At 35.2% G+C, this 24,953-nt stretch overlaps 1 protein-coding gene and 1 pseudogene across 26 annotated transcripts in view; both read left to right on the top strand.

The window, feature by feature from the left end:
* The window catches only part of NRXN1 (neurexin 1), a 1,110,252-nt gene that overhangs the window by 937,335 nt on the left and 147,964 nt on the right, over positions 1 to 24,953 (top strand). For all 26 annotated transcript variants that reach the window (XM_077915348.1, XM_077915346.1, XM_077915359.1 and 23 more), the window contains one exon: positions 7,516 to 7,687. In XM_077915348.1, coding sequence (XP_077771474.1) covers positions 7,516 to 7,687 — 172 coding nt within the window. The remainder of the gene's footprint in view (positions 1 to 7,515; positions 7,688 to 24,953) is intronic.
* On the top strand, positions 12,053 to 12,497 carry LOC144323077 (heat shock factor-binding protein 1 pseudogene; annotated as a pseudogene).

Genomic DNA, 24,953 nt, shown 5'->3' with positions numbered 1-24,953 from the left:
CACAGTTCGATATAACAACCCCAGTATAGGGTAAAACAAAATCAGTGGACATATCTGTGTGCCACATAAAGGATGAATCTTTACGTTTATGTATTCTGTTTTATATGCATACAGATTGAAATATGTCTGTATCTGTAATATACAGATGTCTTGCTTGAAATATGTCCAAGATATCAAGGACATCATTAAATCTTAATCTTGGTTAAAATAGATATTTTCAAGTGAATATGTGATTACAGATGGAATTAAAAGGTGCATGAAACTATGCTAGAACTTTCAAGTTCCTTTCCAGTGTCATCTTTCATGTTTCCTTTTAACTTGGTTTAATAATATAATCCTTATTCAGAAATGAGCTTTTGTGGAAAAAACTAATAATTACCTTTGTCACTGTTTATTTAATGAATCCATGGAAAGACTTCATTAAATTATGAATGTCTTGTTACTGATATTCTTATAATAGATTTTTGAAATTATGTGTGAGCCGGTTATCTATTTCAAGGAAGATACAATGCTGAAAGATCAGTACATGTCCAGTGAAATTACTGCTGGTTTTGCTAATACAATATTCATGAGACTTTGCCAGAGACAATCACATTTAATCCCAGAGAATAAGAATTTGAAATGGATTCTTTTAAATTGTAATTATCCATTGGCAAGAAAGTTTAACCAGTTTTATTGTTTATGTAATTGAAATGACTTGTTATTCTGTCAATATGGGAGGGGTGTGTTTTGAGAATATTTACAGTTTCTGAGTGGAATCATAAATACTAGTCCTCTAAATATGCTTCATATTATTATTCTGTGGTTTATATGCATTTTTAAAGATTTATTTTAGATAGAGGGTGAGAGTGTTTGCACATGTGAACAGAGGTAGGGGGAGTAGGGACCGGTAGAGGGAGAGGGACAGAGAAGCCTAAGCAGACTAAGCTGAGCATGGAGCCTGACACGGGGCTCTATCTCACGACCATGAGATCATGACCTGAGCCAAAACCAAGAGTTGGACACTTCACTGACTATGCAACTCAGGTGCCCTTTTATGTACATTTTTAATTCATTTATTTTCAGAGAAGAATGGATTCTGGCTTGATGTAGTCTGAGTAGGATAAATAATCTCTGACTTCCTGTGGAGACTATTGTCTGAACCTACTTCACTGGTATTCAGTTCTGTTCTAGCTGACTTGGAGTTTGAATCCAGGAAATAGCAAAGGTTTTGGATGTCAAAGGACCAAATCAACATATCCAGGAAAGGATGGACATAGATTAAAAGTCAGAAACTCTCTAAGCATCACCAACCCATGTTCCTTTATATATATTTTTGATATGTTGCAAGAAGTGAATCCCTGCAGAATCTGGGGATTTCTATATCCTAGAAAATATGCATTGTACATTTCATTTTGCTGAAAAGTTAAGGATAAGGTAAAGGGACTTTTTTCAGAATTTGGTATATTTTATACCTTTAGTATTATAATGCTTCTGATCACAGAACTTGAATCTTGTTAATAGTTAGAACTCTGTTAGTAAGAGTTCCTATCAAAACAAGTAGGGAACTTCAAGAATTTCTCTCAGTCTCTATCCTGGAATGGGAAATAGGTCTGTCATAGAAGAGACCCTAAAACAGTGGGCAACTCCAGAGTGGCATATATCTTCATGCTCTTGTTCTGTTGAAAGAGCTGATTCCTGCAATGCAACAGGAATTTAAGTCTGGTGTTCTGTGGAATATTTTTTTCCTGACCCCAGGGAAGTCGAGGAAAAGTCTCAACACTGCTCTTGTCATTCTTAGATAGTAAAAAAAAAAAAAAAAAAAAAAAGTCATCTATTAACTTTTATGCATAGGAAGTAACTTCAGTTCACTCTTTTGTAATAATAAGTACAACTTCAGTTAAAGCTAGTTTATTAGCCCTGCCTGGGCTGCCTTGGATGTGCTAGTTGCACTGGATGAGAGATGAGGTTATTTCTCCTCTCATTTCAGTGATGTTCACTTCTCTTCCTCCTTTCTGGCTCCTACAGACATGAAGCAGGAAAAGGAAGAAGAGATACGGTTCTCCTTGATCTTGGCTAATATGATAGTAGCCATCTAGCTGGGTTTAGCCTATAATGAAAACTGACACTGGGGGGGACTTTGGGGAAGCATTTTAGTGGTTTTTTTAGTGCTTTTAACCACATCATTCATTGGACTTTCTTTACTTGCATTTCCCTTGAGGCAGGTAAATGCACCTCCTTCAGGTGGTTATTTAGGATTTCTGCCTTAGTGTCCCTGGCCATCTGACTGTCCCAACCACTGCCACCAAGTTCTAGGAGACAAGTATCGAACTTTCTGTGATGTTTCTTTGACGTCCTTTTCCCCTGCACTTGAGATACGGGAAAAGTAACCTTCTACCTTGGAGGTACATACAAATCACATCACAGCTCAGTTGTCTCCAAAAATACTCTTCCAGTTATCTACTTCTTTTTGGCCTTTCTCTCATCTTCGGTGAGCTGAAAATAGGTAATTAATTGCGGGTCCCAAAAACAGTGGTCAGTGTTATCCTTTGCAAGTCTTGTACCTCATTTTGTAGAATGGAAGGGGCAGTCTTTTTTGACTTATTATCATCTCAAGATTGCAGCTGAAATTAAGAAAAAAATTAGTCCATTTTAACATCCTATAATATCTGTAAATCAGTTGCTTATTGTCCTCTATAAAATTATTTTAAACATACATTGATTGATACATTTGTACAATCTGCAAAACACAGAATGAGGCCCTGTGGTACTTCTACTATAGCAGAAAAGAAAAAGCAGGTAGCAAAGAACAGCTAGCTTAACCAAATCTGTTACCTGCAGTTAGAGGATGACCCAGTATTCCTCACATTCAGCCTGACATAATCATTCGGAACACAAATTCTAGAGTGAGACTGCTTGGGTTTGAATCACAGCTTTTCTCTGTATAGCTGTGTGTCTTTAGCCAAGTTACCAGATCACCTTGTGCTTTAGTTTTCTCATCTGCCAAATGGAGATAAAATAGTTCCTCTCTCATGGGGCTGTTACGAGAAATACCAGAGTTAGTATTTGTAAAGTACCATAACACTATAGGGGTGTTTGTTAAAGATAACTTAACAAATCTCTTAAATAAGGTTCTTAATTTTTACCCCCTGTGGAGCTATATCACATACATGTTAAAAATATATACCACGTTAAATAATTTACTGAAAATGAGCAAATTGGAATCCTACCAAAATGAGGAAATAATAATTACTTGCACAAAACACCTGTGAAGGGATCCCTGGGTGGCGCAGCGGTTTGGCGCCTGCCTTTGGCCCAGGGCGCGATCCTGGAGACCCGGGATCGAGTCCCACGTCGGGCTCCCGGTGCATGGAGCCTGCTTCTCCCTCTGCCTGTGTCTCTGCGCCTCTCTCTCTCTCTCTCTCTCTCTCTCTGTGTAACTATCATAAATAAATAAAAATTAAAAAAAAAAAAAACACCTGTGTGAAAAAAGTCTAAAAAAAAAAAAAAAAAAAAGCCTCCACAGGCCCTTGGATAAAATTTTAGTTTTCATGAGAGTCCTGCTGTTTGTTTATCACTAGAATCATTCTACAGAAAACTGAAATGCCTTATAATGGAATATATTTTAAAGTAGAGATTATGAGATATATGGTAGACATTGAAAATAAATCTGGGGGAAAACAGTACATCTGAAGTCTAGATAGCTTTTAAAATTGCCCTACTCCTTGAACCAAAGTAAAAAAGGAAATATACTTTTAAGTCATGTTGCCCATCAAGCCTAAAACAAACCAAAAAACACAAATTAAAGTCCATATTAATTATAAGAAAGAGATCCTTTATGGATAGTAAGAAGCAGAAAAAAAATGGGAGCCTTTTGCATATGAGTATGAAGGGTACAATGAGCAATTCCCAGATAACGTCCTCAGATACTTCCATTTACTTGATGCGATTTTATACAAGATTTTCTTAAAATAACTCTCAGCCTAAGCCGATGCCATACTTTTACCACCTAGTTCAATGATGGGAATCCAGTGAGAGGTTAAGAGGATGTAACCACGTCTTCAGGTTTTCTGATATTCTCATTGTAAATTTCTACAAGAATGGTTAGATTTTGTGTCCTTGAGACCCCTCTTCTCCCATGTTCTTCCTCTCAACTGAGGTTTGATGAAAGGTGAGCTGCAGACAGTTAGAGGTGATGTACTCTGATGGGGGCCTACAGTGCAGGTATTCTGTGCTACTGATTAAGGGCAAATCCACATGCTTTACAAATCAACAGTGCTCGTGGTGGAGTTGACAGTCCTGCTGTTAGAGAATGCTCCTCAGAGGCAGAGGACATAAGTACACGCTTCTCTTTGCTTCCTCACATTATGAATTTCTAAAGTTAACAGCCACAAACTTTGCACTTCGACTGATTTTAATGCTGCTTTGCATAATTCAGAAAGGAAGCTAATTTTAGATCACTGTTTCTTGCCTTAGATAGACACCAAAACTGGGGGACCGAATCCTAGTTCTACTCCTTGTCTATTAAGTTACCCGACTTGACCAAGTCATTGTACCGTCCTGTGTCATAGTTTCATCATCTATAAAATAAAGAAATTGAATAAGTTTCAGGCTGTTAGCATTTGACTCTTTTTGTGAATAAGGACTAAGAAATGGTACTCACATACCTGTCCATGTGCCCCATGCCCTTTAGAATGCTATTCTTTGTTATGAGGATTTATCATTGGACTCCAAACAGACTGAATTGCTGTGATTTTAGGAGTTCTTAAAAGAGAGATTTTCAAGCCTTTTTTGGGGGGTGTTGGCAGATGGTAAGAGTGGAATAAAGGAACTATGTTAGAGGAGTTGAGAGAATGTCCTCCCACACAGGCAGCAATGCACCTTTTCTGTGGCAACCTCTGGGAGTTCTCTTGAAAGTATTTATATTGGCCTATCAGTCATCCATGAAAAAGATGCTCCAGATTGACCCAAGTGTTAAGAATCTTGCTTCTAGGATCTGAATTTATCAAAAGCAAATTTGAAGAAGAGCAATTGTTGTCTAAATCATGTTCTTGAATAATATACTGTATTACATATTTTTTTTGTTTAAATTTATGGCTTCCTAGAACAGAGAGTAGGAGGGTGAATAGGGTAACTACATGACAAGAGGAAGTGCCTCCTAGAGGACCTAAATATATATAGTTATGAAAAGAACCCAAGATGAACTTTACTGAACTGTGAATATCTTGAGAGAAGTGATTACACACACATAATTAAGTGATTTTACATACACGCACACGTATGTATCTCTGAATCTGTTTTTACTTTTTATTTATTTAAAATAGAAAAAAAAATTGACCTGTATCTGCCACCCCTCATCTCCTGCCTCTTGTAAGCACCAGTCTGTTCTCTGTATCTATAAATGTGGTGTATTTTTTGTTTTAGATTCTATATATAAGAGAGATGACACAGTATTTGTCATTCTCTGATTTATTTCATATAGCATAATGACCTGGAGGTCTATCCATGTTGTTGCAAATGGTAAGATAGTCATTTTTTAATGGCTGAATAATATTCCATTGTATATACCATGATTTCTTTATTTATTCATCCATCTATGAATCCTTAGGTTGTTTCCGTTTCTTGGCTATTATAAGTAATGCTTCAGTGAACATGGGGGCACATATATCTTTGTGAATTAGTATTTTTGATTCCTTTGGATATATTCCCAGAAGTGGAATAGCTGGATCATATGATAATTATATTTTTAATTTTTTGAAGAACTTCCATCCTGTTTTCCTTAGTGGTTGTACCAATTTACGTTCACATCAATAGTGTACAAGGGTTTTCTTTCCTTCACATCTTCTCCAACACTTATTTTTTGCCTTTTGATAATAGCCATTCTAACAGGTGTAAAGTGATATCTCATTGTAGCTTTAATTTGCATTTTCCTGATGATTAGGATGTTGAGTATTTTGTTATGTACTGGTGGGCCATCTGTATGTCTTCTTTGGAAAAATGTCTATTCAGATGTTTGCTTATTTTTAAATTAGATTGTTTTGTTACTGTTGAATTGTATGAGCTCTTTATGTATTTTGACTGCCAGACCTTTATCAGATGTATGATTTGCAGTTATTTTCTCCCATCCAGTAGGTTGCCTTTTCATTTTGTTGATGGTTTCCTTTGCTGTGAAGAAATTTTTTAGTTTGATGTAGTCCTACATATTTATTTTTGTTTTCGGCATGAGATTAAAAAAATCACCACCAAGACCTATATCAAGGAGCCTACTGCGTATGTTATCTTCTAGGATTTTTATGATTTCAGGTCTTATGTCAAGTCTTTAATACATTTTAAGTTAATTTTTGTGTATGGTATAAGACAATTGTCCAGTTTCATTTTTTTACATATGGCTGTCCACTTTTCCCAACACTATTTGTTGAGGAGAATGTTCTTTTCCCATTATGTATTTTTGGCTCCTTTGTTGTAAATTAATTGGCCGTGTATGTGTGGGTATATTTCTGGGCTCTCTATTCTATTTCATTGATCTGTGTATCTGTTTTTAATGCCAACACCTTAGTGTTTTGATTTACTGTAGCTTTGTAACATAGTTTGAAATCAAGGAGCAAAATGTCTCCAGCTTTGTTTTTTCTTCATCAAGATCGGTTTGGCTATTCAGGGCCTTTTGTGGTTTCATGCAAATTTTTTGATTGCTCTATTTCTATGGAAAATGCCACTGGAAATTTAGTAGGAATACATTACATCTGTATGATGCTTTGGGTAGCATGGACATTGTGACAATATTAATTCTTCTAATCCATGAATGTGTAATTTCTTGCCATTTATTTGTGTTTTATTCACTTCATGTCATCATTGTCTTATAGTTTTCAAAAATACAGATATTTCACCTCCTTGGTCACATTTATACCCATACATTTTATTCTCTTTGATGTAATTGCAAATTCAATTGTTTTCTTAACTTCTCCTTCTGATAGTTCATTATTAATGTAAAGAATTAGTGTAAAGAGATTTTTATCTATTGATTTTATTTCCTGCTACTTGACTGAGCTCGTTTATGAGCTCTAACAGGTTTTTTTTTAAAGATTTTAATTATCCATTCATGAGAGACACAGAGAGAGAGAGAGAGAGAGAGAGAGGCAGAGACACAGGCAGAGAGAGAAGCAGGCTCCATGCGGGGAGCCCGACGTGGGACTCGATCCCAGGTCTCCAGGATCAGACTCTGGGCTGAAGGCAGTGCTAAATCGCTGAGCCACCGGGATGCCCCATCTAACAGTTTTTTAATGGAGGTTTTTTTTGGGTTTCTGTATATAATGTTGTGTCATTTGCAAATAGTGACAGTTTTACTTCTTCCTTCTAATTTGGATGTCTTTTATTCCTTTTTTCTCACCAATTGCTGTGGCTAGAAGTCCCAACATCATGTTGAACAAAAGTGGCAAGAATGGACAATCTTGTCTTTTTCCTATACTTAATTCTTACTAAATACTGACTAATCAGTATAATAACTTCATACAACTTTTTTTGTCCCCTCCTCCCTTCCAGCACCAAGGAAAAATTGGAGTTAAATTTAATGTTGGGACAGATGACATCGCCATTGAGGAGTCCAGTGCAATCATTAACGATGGGAAATACCATGTAGTCCGTTTTACGAGGAGTGGTGGCAATGCCACGTTACAGGTGGACAGCTGGCCAGTGATCGAGCGCTACCCTGCAGGTAAGCCAGTGAATGTGTATTGGGAGAAGATTTTATGAAAAACAAACTGGGAAACAAAGCACTATTTTGCGTCCGTTACACCAAATTGTGGGTTTTCTGAGAAACCAGCAAGTATTTATTGGACTTTAAAATCATGTGAATGTAATGCTGTCCTAAACTGTTCTTGATACAGTGTACAATGACATTTTATAGGAGAACTTGAAGGCACACGGTATCGTTTGCAAAATTCAGGACATCAGTGAAACCAGAAAAATGCACACATAAAAGGCACAACATGTCAAAGCTCTTTTTACTGGATCTTTGCATTTGAACAAAGGAAAGGCTTTGTCAAAAGTAACAAAGTTAAAATCTAAAACTCAGGAAAGGAATATTACATACTTTTCTCTGAAAGAAAATAGGACCAGGTGGTTCCTTTGATGGTGGTGCAGAGCTGAAACTTGTGAGGGACATGGGACTAACAGAGAAATAGTAAAGTAACAATATGTAGTACTATAAATCACAAGTTATAAGAACATGTAACTAAATGACATTTGTTTTCACTGTCCTATAACTATATGGGAGTTTCACAAGGATTCTATGACACTAGCATTACTCATTTCAGGTTTATAAAATGAACATTAAGCTATTATTGATAAAATAAAAATTACCTTTTTCATTGTTAATCAACTTTGTCAGTTCTACATTATTGAAACAAAAGCAGTAGATGAGAAACTTAAACCAAGGTTATTTGTGGTTGCATATGGTCTCAATTAAAAAAAAAAAACATGTTATTTTTAAGTAAAATAGAAATTGAAAGTATAATGGTTATTTTATTTCATTTATTATCCTCTTTATATTTTAGTACAAAGAGGTCACTAAGAACATCAGCCTTACTTCTCTCTACTCCCCTTTTTGATACAACTGACTTGTACAACAGATTTATAGCACAGAATAAAGAAAGAATATAAAAAAGAAATGTTCATTTTTTGCAGTAAAAATGATTGCCAAAATGTGCATAAGCCTCTGTTACAAGTATTTGTTTCTTGACAGAAATAATTTGAGGAAATAACTAACTTATTAAATAAGGATTAATTTTTCTTAATACTGACTCAACAATTAGGAAATGTTTAATGAAATGTCTGTGATGCCCTTCTGGACCTTTTCTGATTTAAAAACGTCTACATCTTCAAGCCTCATTTCAGACCTATTCTGTAAACCTGGTGCTCTGCAAATATTTGCTGAATTAAGTATAATAAAAAACTCAACTCTATGACAAAACTCAGAAGCAAGCACATTAATATGTCTAGTACCCAATATAATACTGGCAAGCAGTAGGTATTCAATAAATATTTGCTGAATTGATGTCCTGGGAATTATCCTGATTTTACTCTGCAATTAAGAGAATGTACACCTACTTTTACCATCTGAAATAAGACAAAGGAATGGAGGATTTGGAAGAAAAGTAACTTAAATATGCATGCAATGTCACATAGCCCCTGCTAATATCTTATTGCATTTACTGAAATCCTACTAGTATTTTTTCATAAAATCTACAGCCTCAGTGAGATTATGGAAAAGTAAATTAGCGGATTTCCTAAAAAACAGGTTAATCAATACCTATTTCCTGAGAGGAAGCTATTGCACTGGACACCATGGAAAATGTAAAGTAGGATAAGGTCTAGGCTCTGTCTCTGGGGGTATTGTGTTTGTGAATAGTAGACTGAACATGTAAATTGACAAATCCTGTTACTACTGTAGTATGACAGTTGCCTCTTGAAGCCTAGCATTGTTTCACCAATTAACTTGTTCAAAGTATTTCATTTTATTTATTTATTTTTTATTTTTTTAAAGATTTTATTTATTTATTCATGATAGACACACAGAGAAGAGAGAAAGAGAGAGAGAGAGGCAGAGGGAGAAGCAGGCTCCATACAAGGAGCCCGATGTGGGACACGATGCTGGGACTCCAGGATCACACCCTGAGCTGAAGGCAGGCATTCAACTGCTGAGCCACCCAGGGATCCCCAAAGTATTTCATTTTAGTAACTTTTAATGCTTATCACACTCTCCGTACTGCAGTCTGCAAGAACTCTATTCTAGTGAATGCTAATGGTGACCTATGAGGAGAGAAAGTCCTACTCTCAAGTTAGTTTGGGAAAATCTCTATTAAATTAAGTATAAAATATGTATACTTGGACTTTATTGATATCCATAATGCATCTCTAAAAGAGAAATATAGTATGCATTTCCCAAGCATAGATAATCAGAACCTAGTTTTCTAATGTATTAATGCATTTGGGTAAATGTTTTATGTTTTAAAGGATTTCTATACCTCTTTGATATATTTTATCTGATTGACAGTCCTTTAATTTTGCACATACTAGATGCTATGTACTAGATATAGTTCAAAAAGGCATCACCTTTACTTGTGGCAAGCTCATGTTTAATTTGAATACTAGTCACTGAGATTGGGACAGTAAATTACTTAAATATTTGTCAATTATTTGTATATTTTTCTAGACTAATATTTGTTTAAAATATGCATTGTCTTATTTAGCAATTAAATGGATGCTCAGTATAGGGAACGGTACAAAATATATTTAAAAATCAAAAGCTGGCAAAAAATCAGAAGCTGGAAATATCATAATAGTTAAGGAATAAATCTTTAGAAATAGTTCTTTTAGATTCAACCTCTTTTGTATTTCGTCAAAGATTCTGTGTGTCCTTTCAGTAAAAAGTATTTTAGATAATATTAATTAATCAAGAGTGAGCAAATTTGAAGAAGTTATTACGAAAGGGACAAGCAAGAGTAAAATGTAGAATCTGTCTTCAAGAATATTAGAGCATGTGGGGAATTTCAATATATACATTAAAAAAGTTAATGATCAATATGTAATGAACTCAGGGGACTCACCATTGTGGTTATCAGGCTTTTTATTTGATTTTTTATTTTAAATTGTTTTATTTATTTGAGAGAGAAAGAGCACAAACAGAGGGAAGGGGAAGATGGAGAGGGAGAAGCAGGCTCCTTACTAAGCAGGGAGCCTGCCACGGGTTTAATCCCAGGACCCTGGGATCATGACCTGAGCAGAAGGCAGATGCTTAACAGACAGCCACCCAGGTACCATTCAAGTATTATATTAATCATCTGTTCTGTGTGCATTTCAGCATGATATTGAGGTAGGAAATAAGCCATGAAAATTTCAAATACCTTTTTCTTTTGGAGCTTTATCTGTGACAATACCATGAAGGCTGAATACAAATCTAAAAGTATGTGTCATCAAGATTAAAGTTTTTAGAACAAAGCGATTTTACATATGAATTCAATAGAAATGTCTAGTACCTCTCTTTTATATTGGTTTGTGGTATGACTATTTTTACCTTAAAAGTTTTTTTATTGTTGTTTCTCTTCATTAGAAAAACAGCTGGACTAATGCTTTTACCACCAAATCCTATAATCAGAGAAGCAGGAACCAACAGACTATATTTGGTTCCTTTTAAAGTGCCTGCACTGCAAAATATAGGTAATAAGGATTGAAATTAGTAATTAAGTATAGCACTTAACCTTCCATTATAGGGCTTTGTGGTAAGTGCTTTTATATGAAGCAGTTCATCTGGTAGCAACGCTATACCTTTAATGAAAAGCACCTAAAGCATTGACCAGTGGTATTACCCAGTAATTGTCTGGAAGACTTTCATAGAGAAACTAATTAGTAGAGGTAGATTTTATGCTATTTTTCAAGTATATGAAATACTCCTTTAGCTCAACAATTTATATTGTTGAGTTAAATTAGAATAAATATTGAATTTTCTGAATAGCAGACCCAATTTCAATTATTTTGTGTACATGGAGCAATGAATAGGAATAATATTTTGCAAGCCATTTGAAGTTGAGAAAGCCATTTATTGGTACTTATTAGTTAAAGCTCTAGAATATAATGCATCGTTAATCTCTGATTTGTTCCTAATTATAGTTATGTAGCAAAATTTCTCTCTTAACAAAAATAGATTTTCTTATCTCACAATGTTAATCCACAGAACTTAATATACTCTTACTTGCCCAAAGTAAAGATTGCTCCAGGTAAATTGTCGTTACCTTTGAAGATAAACCTTTGAGTTCATTTGTCTATCAGTGTGCCAAAAAATGTCCTTTACACGAGGCCAAATATTCATTTTATTTCTGTCAAATTAACACATCAAATGAACAAGTATTTAAGGGATATATATACGACATTAAAGGGACATACTGAGGTTACCATCTGGTTACAGAGATACATAAAAATTGTCGGAGATTAAAAATATACTATATGAGAAAATACAAGAGTTATCTTATAATATACAGTTAATTTCTGATTAAAAAATACAAAAAAAGACTTTGCCACCAAGCTGGGAATCGGGGAGATGGCTGGGACTGACCCCAAGACCTTGCAGGATCTCACCTTGGTGGTGCAGACACTCCTGCAATAGAGGCAAGATAAATTTCAGACCATGTCCAACCAGATCATTAGAAGAATTGATGACATGAGCAGTCGCATTGACAGCCTGAAAAAAAACATTGCAGTCTTCATGACCCAGGCTGGGGTGGAAGGGCTGGAGGGGGAGAACAAGATCCCTGCCACAACAAAGAGCGGAAAGCAGCTAAATCACACTGAAGTCCAGAACAGCATTTTTACAAGCCGGCAGAAGACTGAATGGCTTTCTGAAGCAACTGCTATGTGTAGACAAGTTTTCTATTCCGAAGTGTACGTTCTTCTTAAAACATACTGTATAGTTTTACTGTAGAGTAATCCTCTCTCCTGGTTTCTTGAACTCCACATCTTGGATCTTGGTCAGTTGTGCTGTTAAATATTAAACACTAAAACTTTGGTGGTTATGATAAAAGAAAAGAAGAAGAAGAAGAAGAAGAAGAAGAGGAGGAGGAGGAGGAGGAGGAGGAGGAAGGGGAAGGGGAAAGGGAAGGGGAAGGGGAAGGAGAAGAAGAAAAAGAAAAAAAAAGAAAAAGAAAAAGAAAAAGAAAAAGAAAAAGAAAAAGAAAAAGAAAAAGAAAAAGAAAAAGAAAGAAAAAAGAAGTACAAAAAAGGGGGGTAAATAAATTCCAAGGAAGAAGAATAGATTTTGGAATGAGTGGTCTAGTAAGCCTGTGAAAAAAACTGGAAACTTGATTTGGCTCTTGAATGGCTAGATTGTTACTTAGAGGATGGCATGCATTTATTTTAATGAGATTAGCAGGAAAAGATAGAGACAGATATTTAGAAAGCTATTAAACAGTACAGATATCAAAAGACGGAGGCCTAAAGTAGGGTGTGAGAAAATAGAGAAATAATACAGAATGCAGTAGAAGTTCTGGTCAACGACTGAATAGAAGAATCATTTCTACTTTTAGTCTGTCTGTCTCTCTTACCAGCAATTTCCCAACATTCTTTTGCTGCAGTGTCATCAGACTGCACCAAGTAACAATGCAATGGAAACCTGTGGTAGGAATGAATAGAGAAACCAGAGACATGTTTTTTGTTTGTTTGTTTTAAGATTTTATTTATTCATGAGAGGCAGAGAGGCAGAAACTTAGGCAGAGGGAAAAGCAGGTTCCCTGTGGGGAGCCCGAAGTGGGACTTGATCTCAGGACCTGGGATCATGACCTGAGCAGACGGCAGCCACTCAGGCATCCCAGAGACATGGTTCTTGCTTGCTAAGAGTTTAAATTTTTGTGAGACAAGGAAGATTCAGAAAAACTGACCAATGTCAAATAAAATGGGTCAACTTCAGAATTACTAGTGAAGAGTTTAATTGATACAGTTTTTTAAAAGGAGAAAATGGTGGTCTGTGATGCTGTAACAAAGCAGATCATTTAGGAATAGGGGAGTTAGAAAGATAGGAATATCCCAAGGAAAGCTCTATAGAAATAGTGTAAATATTTTTCACATGACCATTCAGTTTGGCTTGAAGATCTTATGAGTATTATCTCTAAATCTTGACTTTGTTTTCATCTTTGAAAATTGTTAAAACATTTCAGAGCTCCGGAAAGTCATAATGATGATGTCCCTTTATTTTTTTTTAATTTTTTTTATTTATTTATGATAGTCACACACACACAGAGAGAGAGAGGCAGAGACACAGGCAGAGGGAGAAGCAGGCTCCATGCACTGGGAGCCCGACGTGGGATTCGATCCCGGGTCTCCAGGATCGCGCCCTGGGCCAAAGGCAGGCGCCAAACCGCTGTGCCACCCAGGGATCCCTGATGATGTCCCTTTAAATTCTATATACTTAGAGGCACCTAGGTGACTCAGTGGTTGAGTGTCTGCCATTGGCTCTGGTTGTGATCCTGGGGTCCTGGGATCGAGTCCCTCATCGGGCTCCCCCTAGGGAGCCTGCTTCTCCCTCTGCCTATGTCTCTGCTTCTCTCTCTCTCTCTATGTCTCTCATGAATAAGTAAAACCTTTAAAAAATAAAATAAAATAAATTCTATATACTTAGTTTAGACTGATTGATTGAATTTTAGTTTAAGTCATCAATAATTAGTCTCAACTATCTATTTGAGCCATTCTACCGTTTAAAGATTTCTAGGTGATACTAAGCATTGGTTGGTTTGATGATCTTGGTGTTTTTATTTAGTTTTATCAGAATTTTTGCTATGTATGATGTAATTGAAAAAATCTACCACATTTGTGATCATAGCATTTGAAGGAGAAAAGGAACTCAAAGATCTATTCCAGCTCCTTCATTTTTCAAACAATAAAATAGAACCTTGGAGAGGCTAGTGGATTTAATCAGAATCACTGGCTAGTTCATAGTAAAGTCAAAATTACACTCTTTTTTACCAGCTCTATGTACCTGACTTTATACTATCTGGAAGATGGAAACCAAAAGAAGAGAATCATTAGATAGATATTTCAACACAGCAAGTATACTCTTCATAGCTAAATATGAAGACTTAAACAATTGGTCATAGTTGTATATATTGGTGCATGTCACAGTCTATTACTTCTGCTGACCAACACAGACAAATATACACACAAATCTTATGAGTGCACAAAAAGTAATAGAACATAGAACAATAATTTTCTTAGAAAAACCACAGTTATTTTAGCTAAATTTGGGAGTCAATAATACTCATTAGTATAGGCACTGGTTATTTTTTAACCTCACTTTTAAAGTGTTTTTAGCAAACTAAGTAACCCACTATGAATCATCATATTTTCCTGTTCCTGCAGCACTCAACCTTTAAGTTGACGTGATTTCAAACTTTATATATTTATTCCACTTGCTATACTTCTTTCTTTAAAAAAAAAAAAATAGATTTTATTTATTTATTCATGAGGGACACAGAGAGAGAGACAAAGTCAGAGACACAGGCAGAGGGAGAAGCAGGCTTCATGCAGGGAACCTGATGCGGGACTCAATCCCAGGACTCCAGGATCACACCCCGGGCCAAAGGCAGGCGCTAAACTGCTGAGCCACCCGGGGATCCCCTGCTATATTTATTTCTCAGTGACATTACTTGAAGCAGTTGATTTCAGTAACCAGAGGAGGAGTGAGTCATTTGAGGATTCAGGTCGTAGGGATCCTTAAAGATTATTTGGGAGAAAAACTGTATCGTAATAGATTTCTTACATGTGTTAGTTAAATGTATTAGATATGGGAAATATTTGAATTTTGTTTCCCTCCTACAATAGTAAGGCAGTGAAAATATAACTTTCTTAGGAACCTGAGATAAATCACAGAGAAAACTCAAATCATTCGTTAAATAAACAACCAATTTTTGGTAGAGTCCAACAGAAGATGATAATCAGGACTTGTCACATAGTAGGCCTCTTAAATAATTATTGAATAAGTCCAGTTTCTTCCTTCAACTTCTATTTAAAAACATTGTCTTTTATGATCATTTTTATCCAAAATATCCTTATGTGCATGGGTGAGTATTCATGTGAATATACAGATCTTTAGCTTTTATTTGATATGTTTAACAGTTTACTAAAATTTTCTGGTAAAGCTTACATACTATGAACTATCTGAAATTCCAAATACTGTAGCTGTGTTAGATAGAATTAGCGACTAAAATTTTCATGCTTCCAGTGTTAATTATCTTCTTTCATGGTGTTCAGTTTTTCTGAGACTTCTGGAGCTTTTCTTGAGATGAAACAGAATGAACATTTTATTCAGCAATATATTAAATATACTTGCCTAAAATGCCTAACTTCAGAGAGATTGTATCCAAGGAAATAGAAAGAAACAATGCATTCTCATTCTAATAGAATCGCAGTGACCTGGGGTTTTGGTTTTTTGTTTGTTTGTTTTTATGTCAAAGATTTATTACAGTTGCTGTAAGGCAATCACATTAAGATTTTTAATTTTCTGACAAAAGAAAGAGAAAGTTCCTCTGATCATTTGGTAGGCTTTGGCATCATTTATGCTACACAGGTTAACAAGCAGAAATAATATAAATAAATATAAATAGCACCTTCTTCATGATTTCCAGAAGATTTCCCCTTTATCTTCTTGCTCCACACTATTGTCTCCAATCTATAATTTTAGTATTTTAAGTTTTTATCATAATAAAGTTATGTATTGATCCCACTCCTGAAAAATACTCATATTACACAGAAAATGGCATTATCATAATTTTAAGTAAGGATAGCCTAAGTATTGACTGCGGAATTGGTTTCAGGGCCTTTTTTCTAAAGATACTGATAATCAGATTAATGAATTTACTTACTGCTTACAAACAATGAATTACTAATGTCACATACAAAAAATTAGTTACTACCACAAAGCACAATTTAGTTTTTAAGAAGTGAGGTACAAAAATGTTTAAAGAAATAGCTAGGGGCGCCTGGGTGGCTCAGTCGGTTGAGCAGATACCTTCAGCTCAGGTCATTATCGTAGCCTGGGATGGAGCCCATGTCTGGCTCCCTGCTCAGCAGGGAGTCTGATTATCCCTCCCCCCTGTAGCTCCCCCTGCTTGTGTGCTTGTGCACTTGTGTGCTCTCTGTCAAATAAATAAATAAAATCTTTAAAAAAAGAAATAGCTAAAGAGTGAAGGCCAGAGAAATTACATTTTTAAGGACCTTGGGTTTGAAGGAAATTTGACAGCTTTTCCAAATGTTTGGTTGATTTTGATAAGATTTATAGTTTTGTAACAATACTTTTATAATTTCATCAATACCTAAGGTATCTTTCTTGTATCACATAGCTGATAATTACTTGAGCTCAATGGAAGATCAGCCATGTTCCCAACTCAATGAACCTTTCTCTTAATTCTTTCTCGAACACTCTGACCCTTTATTTTCTCAAGAGCTTTTTATTAAATTGCTCAGGAATATTTAAATACTTTTATGATAGGGGTGCCTAGGTGGCTCAGTCAGTTAAGAATCTGCCTTTGTCTCAGATCATGATCCCAGGGTCCTGGGAGTGAGCCCCAAGTCAGGCTCCCTGCTCAGCGGGGAGTCTGCTTCTCCCTCTCCCTCTGACTCTCCCCCAGCTTGTGTGTGTTCTCTCTCTCAAATAAATAAAATCTTAAAAAAAATACTTTTATGACAAATACAGATAACAACTGTACTTTTGCATATAATTAATTTAAACAATTCTATCTAGTTTTTCTCAGTTGTCAAGCATTCAAGTTTATGTGAGCAATACTCATTTTTTGTACTATTTCCTTTTGTCTCTTGTCTATCTACATTTCTTACCTTGTAAACTCAGGAATAAATTGGTTATTAAATGTCACTTCAGTATAGTAAACAATGACAGTTCAAGGGGATGCAGAATAGCAAAAAGATAAAAATTTCATGCATAAATGTCTTGAGGTTCTATATACTCTCCATATGCATATAAAAATTAGATAACTACCTTCAGTTTTAGACATTATTCTACATCAATTTTCCTAACCTCATTTGAATCTTTGCCTCTATAACATTCTGTTGAAGTAGGACATTTTATCTTTAGAAAAATGCACATATATCTGCATTTACACACAGTTATGCATATGATTAATTTTAGGGATTGTGTCCTCACATCCCATGGCCCATTTACCTAGGATTCAGAACCCCTGCTCTGGGTGATCTTGAGGATGTCAAAATTTTAGAGGGGAAAAGCCTGTATAATGAACAGAGGAGGAACTTCCTCCTGTCCAAATGAAGTGTGCTTCCATTTCATATCCAATGAAATGTAGCTGTTCATTTATAACCTTCTAGTAATAATAACCTACTAATTACTGATGTAGCCTTCTGGATGTAGCCTCTGCTAGCTTATATAAAATTCTTTTTCTTTAATAGAAGAAACCCAAATTTTGTACTTCTGCTATAGAAAAAATGTTCTCTCAAATATGATTATAAGAATGTTGTGTAATCCTTCCAATAAATGTACTTTGAGCCCTGATATGTTTTATATAATTCTTGCATTGGTGCATTGCATAATAAATAGCCTGAAAAGTAAAATGCATGATTTGAGGCTCTCATGTGGAGAGGTCTACTAGTAAATCATCTGAGGATTGTGAAATGTGATGGTGAAATAACAATGTCCTATATCTTCAAGATAAAAATGACTACTAATCTGACATCTTTGGAAAGTGTTATTGTTATGAGGACATGTTAATAAAGCCCTTTGCATGTGTAGAAGAAACTTTAGAACTCATGCATGAGGGCAATTTCTCTTTTTCTCCATTTACTAGATAATTTTTCACTTTTATCTTCTCATTACTTTGTAATCTTTATAGTTTGTTTTCCTTTTTTGAATCTTTATGGTTTATTTTCTTATATATGCCTTCATTCCAGGTAGAATACTGACAATCCATTTCTTCCTTTTCACCAAAAACAAACTCTCAATATTAAAAATATTATAACTAAGGAGAATAAAGGAAAAATAGATGTTTAACTTTATTAAGAACTACCTCAGATGTGGCAATCAGATGTCATTTGGGCAGCTATCTAAAGTTCATAATTTAAAAAAATCCATCTGGAGCAAAGATCAGCAAACTTTTACTATAAAAGGACAGAGAGGGATCCTTGGGTGGCGCAGCGGTTTGGCGCCTGCCTTTGGCCCAGGGCACGATCCTGGAGACCCGGGATCGAATCCCACATCGGGCTCCCGGTGCATGGAGTCTGCTTCTCCCTCTGCCTGTGTCTCTGCCTCTCTCTCTCTCTGTGTGACTATCATAAATAAATAAAAAATTAAAAAAAAAAAAAGGACAGAGTAAATATGTTCTTCTCTGTGGGTCTCATGAACTCTGTCACAGTTACTCAACTCTGACATTATAGCTCAAAAGCAGCAATAGTAATAAGTAAATGAATGGGTGTAGCTGTGTCCCAGTAAATCTTTACCTAGAAAAGTAGGGAGAGGGATGCATTTGACCTATAGACCATAGTTTATTGACCTCCAACATAGTGGCGTAACAGAAGAGCATAGGGATCAATCTGAAAGAGCTCTTACTTGCCAGAACTGGAGCAATTTGAATAACCAACCAAATGGATATAACATTGGATTATAACCTAAATAGTGAAATAAACATCCATAAGCACAGATCTTATTAATAAGTAAGCTAGATGACAGATAGGTAGATACATGGATAATGTCGGGGAATAGGGACAGTGCTTTATTGCAGGAGAATTCCAATTAGCAAATGTAGAAGGACAATGGAAATAGAAATTCAGCATTACAACTTCAAAGTAATAATTATTGAGGTCAAGATTCACCAACAGATGCTAAAATTAGTGCTTAGAAGTAGGAGTAGAGACTAGTAATTTATGTAATGTAAAACTGTCTCCTTCAAGGGGAAAATAGAAACTTTTCACAGAGAAATTCAGCAAAGCACCCTAAGCTATCAAACTAACCATCATTGTTAAAGGAATATTGACTTCATGTACCTCCTGACATGATGTGCTGAGAAAGTATTCTCAGCAAAAAGTCATGACCTCATTCTAATCATGACAAATGTGATGTGGGAATCTGCATTAGATTCTGGAACAACAAAAGTGCCTTAGTTAAAAACGATTAAAACGTAAAAAGGTTTGTACTTTAGTTAATAGTATAATACCATTGTTAATTTCTTGATTTTGATAATTGTTCAATGGTTAGTTGTTAAGTGGGGGAAGGTGCATGAAAGATATGTGAAGCTCTTGTTACTATCTTTTATAACTTTTCTGTAAGTTAGTATTTTTTAACAAAAATTTTTAAAATATTTCCTATCCAAAAATACCTTTTACTCAATTCTATATAACATTATTCCAGAAAAAAGGATTTTCATGTCTTTGTAGAACTGGAAAGTCAGATGTAATTGTTGTGATAAATTATGCATTGACATGTTTATATAGTTATATGGTTATTAGAAAAGCACACTTATTCCTAAGAAATATAAACCTAACTTCTATAACCATCCAAAAGTATAACCTAATCTAATATTTTAGTTAGTTCTTAATTAAGACAGAATGATATAATAAATGTGAAAGTCTTTTGAAGTATGAAGACTTTAAATAGGCCAATATTAAAATTTAAATTATGATGATGAATATTTTGTGTCAAATTTAGCCTCATGGGTTGAATATTTGTCAAAAAAAGACTTTCATCTTAAACATTTTAAAGTCTGTTTTGTTTTTAGCCTTTTGAATCTGACTGTGTTAAAAAGCAGCTGAGGTTCATACCTCTCTTAAAAATTTGAGACTAACTTTGCTCCTGTTAAGTATTATTGAAGTAATTTTTCATCCTGGACATATTATCTATACTGGTGGCCTGAATATTTAAAATATCCAGTGAGAGTCCGAAAGAGAATATACCTAACATAAGTATGTCTAGATATTACCATATGCATTTCCAATGAAGTATTTTAGCTGAATTTATGAGATGTTAAACTGGACAGAATAGAGGAACATTGAGCTTCATTTTTCTAGATAGTGTCAACTAATTGATAGCATGTCATAATAATTCTTCAGGGTCACCTTTGCTAGAGCATTTTAAAAGTCCATATAGAGTCTTCAGCTTTCTCATTTGTTATTTTTATAGCTCAATTTGGCAGAGAAGTTGGATGAGAATGTATTTTCTGGTTAGAGGAGAAACAAACAAAAGAGCCTTTTTTTTTTTTTTTTTTTTTTTTTTAATGTAGAAGTTTGCTTTGCTGGAAAGGAGGACAGGAGGATTCACATAGTCATAGTCACAGAAGGAAATAGGCCTGGGGATCATTAGATAAGGCCTATACTTTATGGAAGTGTAGTGCAAATAGAAGGATAAATCCATAGGATTGACTCAATAAGGAAATTGGTATTGCACAGGGATTGAGGCAAAGAGGTAACAACTCACAGAAAATCCCAGACATGCACAAAGCCCATTTAAATTCTTGTCTTTTGTAGGATTTAGTATCAGCAAGAGTGAGCTAGACAGGAATTCTATAATGGGGAACTGTAGTAGTTCTTTTATATACATTTTCTTATTAGCACTCACGAAATAAGCCAGCTAATATTATTTCCTTTTGATAAATGAGCAAACACAGAGAGATTAGGTTACTTCCAAGGTCACAGATCCCAAGCTCACTCTGGTACCCCGAAGTATTATGCAACATTGCTTACACTATTCCTACTCCTTCTAAGAAAAAAAAGAAAAAGAAAAAGAAAAAGAAAAAGAAAGAAAAAAAGAAAAGAAAAATCAGAACTGGTTTTCCTTGGTTCTCACCAGGTTGCACATGCCTAAACCTTTGTTGTGCTGAGGTCGTGATACCAATGGCTATTGTTCATTTTGTTCATATCTTTGAAATCTGTTCAGGGGTCCCTTGAGATTTGTAGCATGTTCATAATGATGCCCTTCCCTGCCCCTTGTCATTCTTTTGTTTTTGTTTTTGTTTTGTTTTCTGGTTATTGTTTATTTAAACACAATAGTGAGTGCCAAATTCAATTTGTATTCCCCTGTTAAACACTAAATTGCAATAGAAAATATAGACCACACATCAAATGACCAAACTTCAGACATATTCTATGGACTTAACACAAGAATTAAAGGCGGGGTAGTGTGGAGCTAAACGGGAGAAGCTTCAGGAGCAAACTGCTTGGGTTTAAATCTTAGTTACAACACTTTTTAGATGTGAAAAATTTCACCAAAATCTTTCATCTCTTTGTACTTCAGTTTCCTAATCTGTAAAATGCATAAATGATAGTACTTGCCTCAGAGGGTGTTTGAATGAGTTAGTTACTAGTTTGAATGAGTTAGTTACTAGTTTCAAAATATTTAGTAACTGGTAAGAACTGGTAAGTAGAAAGTACTCAATACATGTTAGCTCCACTCTAATTAATCATAGCAGTCCAGTTTTGCAATCTTATAATTGCATTAGGTACTAACCTCCCCATTTTAGTGTGTATCTCCTTCTGAGAACAAATTTATCAGACTTGGGTTCACACACATGGAGATAAATCTTTCCAGAAAGTTTCAGAGATGTAATTGCCCCACACCCGTCTACCCTCTACCAAACTCCTCCTGAGCCAAGATAATACAGAGGCATCACTAGGAAGGACAGGGTTCAAGTCAAATGAGTGACAGAAAATATGTTCTCTATAAATTTAGAGAAGGAGCAGTATGTAGTGATTAGAGAAGACTTCCTGGAGGACTGGAATTTGGACTGAGTATTGGAGAATCCTTTGGATTTTGGTAAGTGGGCATTAGGGAGAGACCACACTAGCTGGTGGATGGGCCACTGCACACTGTTATACAGCTTGGGTGACTATATGGACGATACCAATATCCCATTGGCAGAAATGAGTGGAAGCTGGAATCCAGTTTATACTTGGGTCAACAAGCCAGGTACCCTGGCATAGAGGATGTGCCCTAAAGAAAGAGCTATCTTTTCCTTCTTACCAAGTGCCTTGGGCTTCAGCAACCTTTTATCTGGGGGCTAAATATAAGGGGAACTTCCTTTTTCAGTTCTCCATGATAGTACTCTATAATTAGGAGACCATAAAAATTGTCATTTAAGCACACACAATTCGGAGACAGAAAAGAATCAATAGTAATAGTTACTACTGCATAATAGGCACATGCCAACCCTATCCTGAGCAATCCAGAACTACTGAGAACATTTGTCACTTTACCTATAGGCTGCCAGGTAGAAGTGAGACTATTGCTTATCTTTTAACTGGAGAAACTAGAATCAACTGTTAGTCATTCTACTAGGTGCCTGGGTTTATTCCTACTCAGGTGGGAAAGTTGAAGATACTAATTAGAAAAAAGACTCTGGCTAAACTCAAAAAAATAATTTTAACCAGTGTCAAGAGTTAGGAGCAGAGTTAGCACATTCTCTCCCTTTCTCTCTCTCTTTAAAAAAAAAAAATTATTTATTTATTTATTTGAGAGAGAGCATGCACAAGTGTGGAGAGGGGCAGAGGGAGAGGGAAAAGCAGGCTCTTGGATGAGCAGGGAGCCCAACGACTGGATCCCAGGACTCTGGGATCATGACCTGAGCAGAAGGCAGACAATGGACCAATTGAGCCACCCAAGCACCCCCAGATTTAGGAACATTCTGCTTTCCTATTTGAGTTCCTCTGGGCTCTCAAGAGAAATTGAAAACAGTTTCTGAGTCTGTGACGAAAAGGTGAAATTAGCATTGTCCACATGGAAGAATTGAAATAACTGGCGCTAACGGTGTGTACCTATTAAATTTTAATAAAATCTGGATAAATAGATAGTGATCAGCGCAATGGAGTTTCATTTCTACAAAGATGTTTATTTCTGGTTGAAACTGAATTGTTACTCTAAATTATAATTTCCCAAACCACCTTACCCTCTTAAATTCCTCATTAATAACATAATTCATCTTATTATCCCCATAGATCACAATCTTCTATCTATCCCATCAGATCAGGCACTGGATCCAAAGATAGGTACCAGTCCACTAATTCTTCCTTCAGGTTTCCCAGTTTCCATCGTTTTCTATCCATGCTGGCATTGTTCTAAAGTTGTAAGGCCTCATCACAGTTGGGCCTCTTGTCAGCAACTGTAAACCATCTATATTCCTCTTCAGCCCTCATTATTGTAATCCATTTGGTATGTAGCCAAGATGTATATCTTCCTAAAGTTACTTTTAAAATATCTCTTCCTGCCCCTCAGTTCTTCAGTGGCTCCCTAAAGTGGGCAATACAAGAAGAGAAGTTATATGGATGAAGAGAGATGTAGGTTTCAATGCCTTTCTTTTAGGTCTGATATTTCACATTTTGGAATTTTATTTTTTCAAATTTTAAGTTTTTTGTTTTTACGCATATAATTTTTTTGAAAATCTGGTTTTCCTGATTTACATTATTCTAAGAATTATTGTTACCAATTTCTTGCCCTTGAAATAGGAAACCAAAGATTACAGCTGTTTTGTTTTGTTTTTTTCCTATATTTATCATCCCAATTTCATACTTTGAACTTTACTGTTAGCCTGTATTGAATATATCTAAAAGCTGTTAACTTTAAAAAGTAAATGTAGTGATTACATGCAATTAGAGTATTTCACTGTATAGCCAAACCAAAACAATCAAAACAAGAAGGTCTATTTTATTTGCCCGTAATATGTGATAATGTTCTTTATTTCTTTATTTCCTTTAAACAGGAAGTAGTATCAACAATAGTACTTTTGTAAAATATTTTATTTCAACTCTCAATGAGCTGTGGTGACTTTCCAATTATCTTCTAATTCTGTAGAGCTCAAGAGACCAATTTGTCAGTGTTATCAAACCCATTTTTCACCAGTTGGGAATTGGACCAGATTTTAGCTAAAGTCTTTTTTATTTCTCCAGGTCTATAAATCTGTGTACTTTACAAAAACAATAGTAGCCATCATTTAATGTCGATTATTTACCAGAAACTGTTCCAGGTACTTTATACAAATTACATCTTATTCTTAAAAATAATCTCATAAATTATCCCCATTTTACAGATGTGTACTTGAAAAGGATAACTAACATGTCCTTGAGTACTTAACTGAGATTTGAATCTGGCATTTTCTAACTCCCATAAAATCACATAGACTTGAATATTTCTTTCCATAAATCTTAGTAGTCTTACAGTTTTAAGTATCTAGAAAACCAAGATTTCACAAATTTCAAACGAAGCTTTTTCTCTTGGAGCTATTAAAAGATGACTTTATTTTGTGTGTGTGTGAGAAATATGTGATCTACATGTACTACAACTTTCACCTAAATTATTGTGACAATGTAAAATGTTTAAAAATCTGTCTATTCTTGATAGTATGCTATGTTGTAATCCCTTAGCTTAGTCATGAGGTGAAATTTCTTAGTCATGAAATAACCTGGCAACCTAGAATCATTTATGATTTTTTAAAATT

This window comes from Canis aureus, chromosome 11, assembly GCF_053574225.1.
Source record: "Canis aureus isolate CA01 chromosome 11, VMU_Caureus_v.1.0, whole genome shotgun sequence".
In the NCBI taxonomy this organism is placed as follows: Eukaryota; Metazoa; Chordata; class Mammalia; order Carnivora; family Canidae; genus Canis; species Canis aureus.
This window is presented reverse-complemented; position numbering and strand designations above follow the sequence as displayed.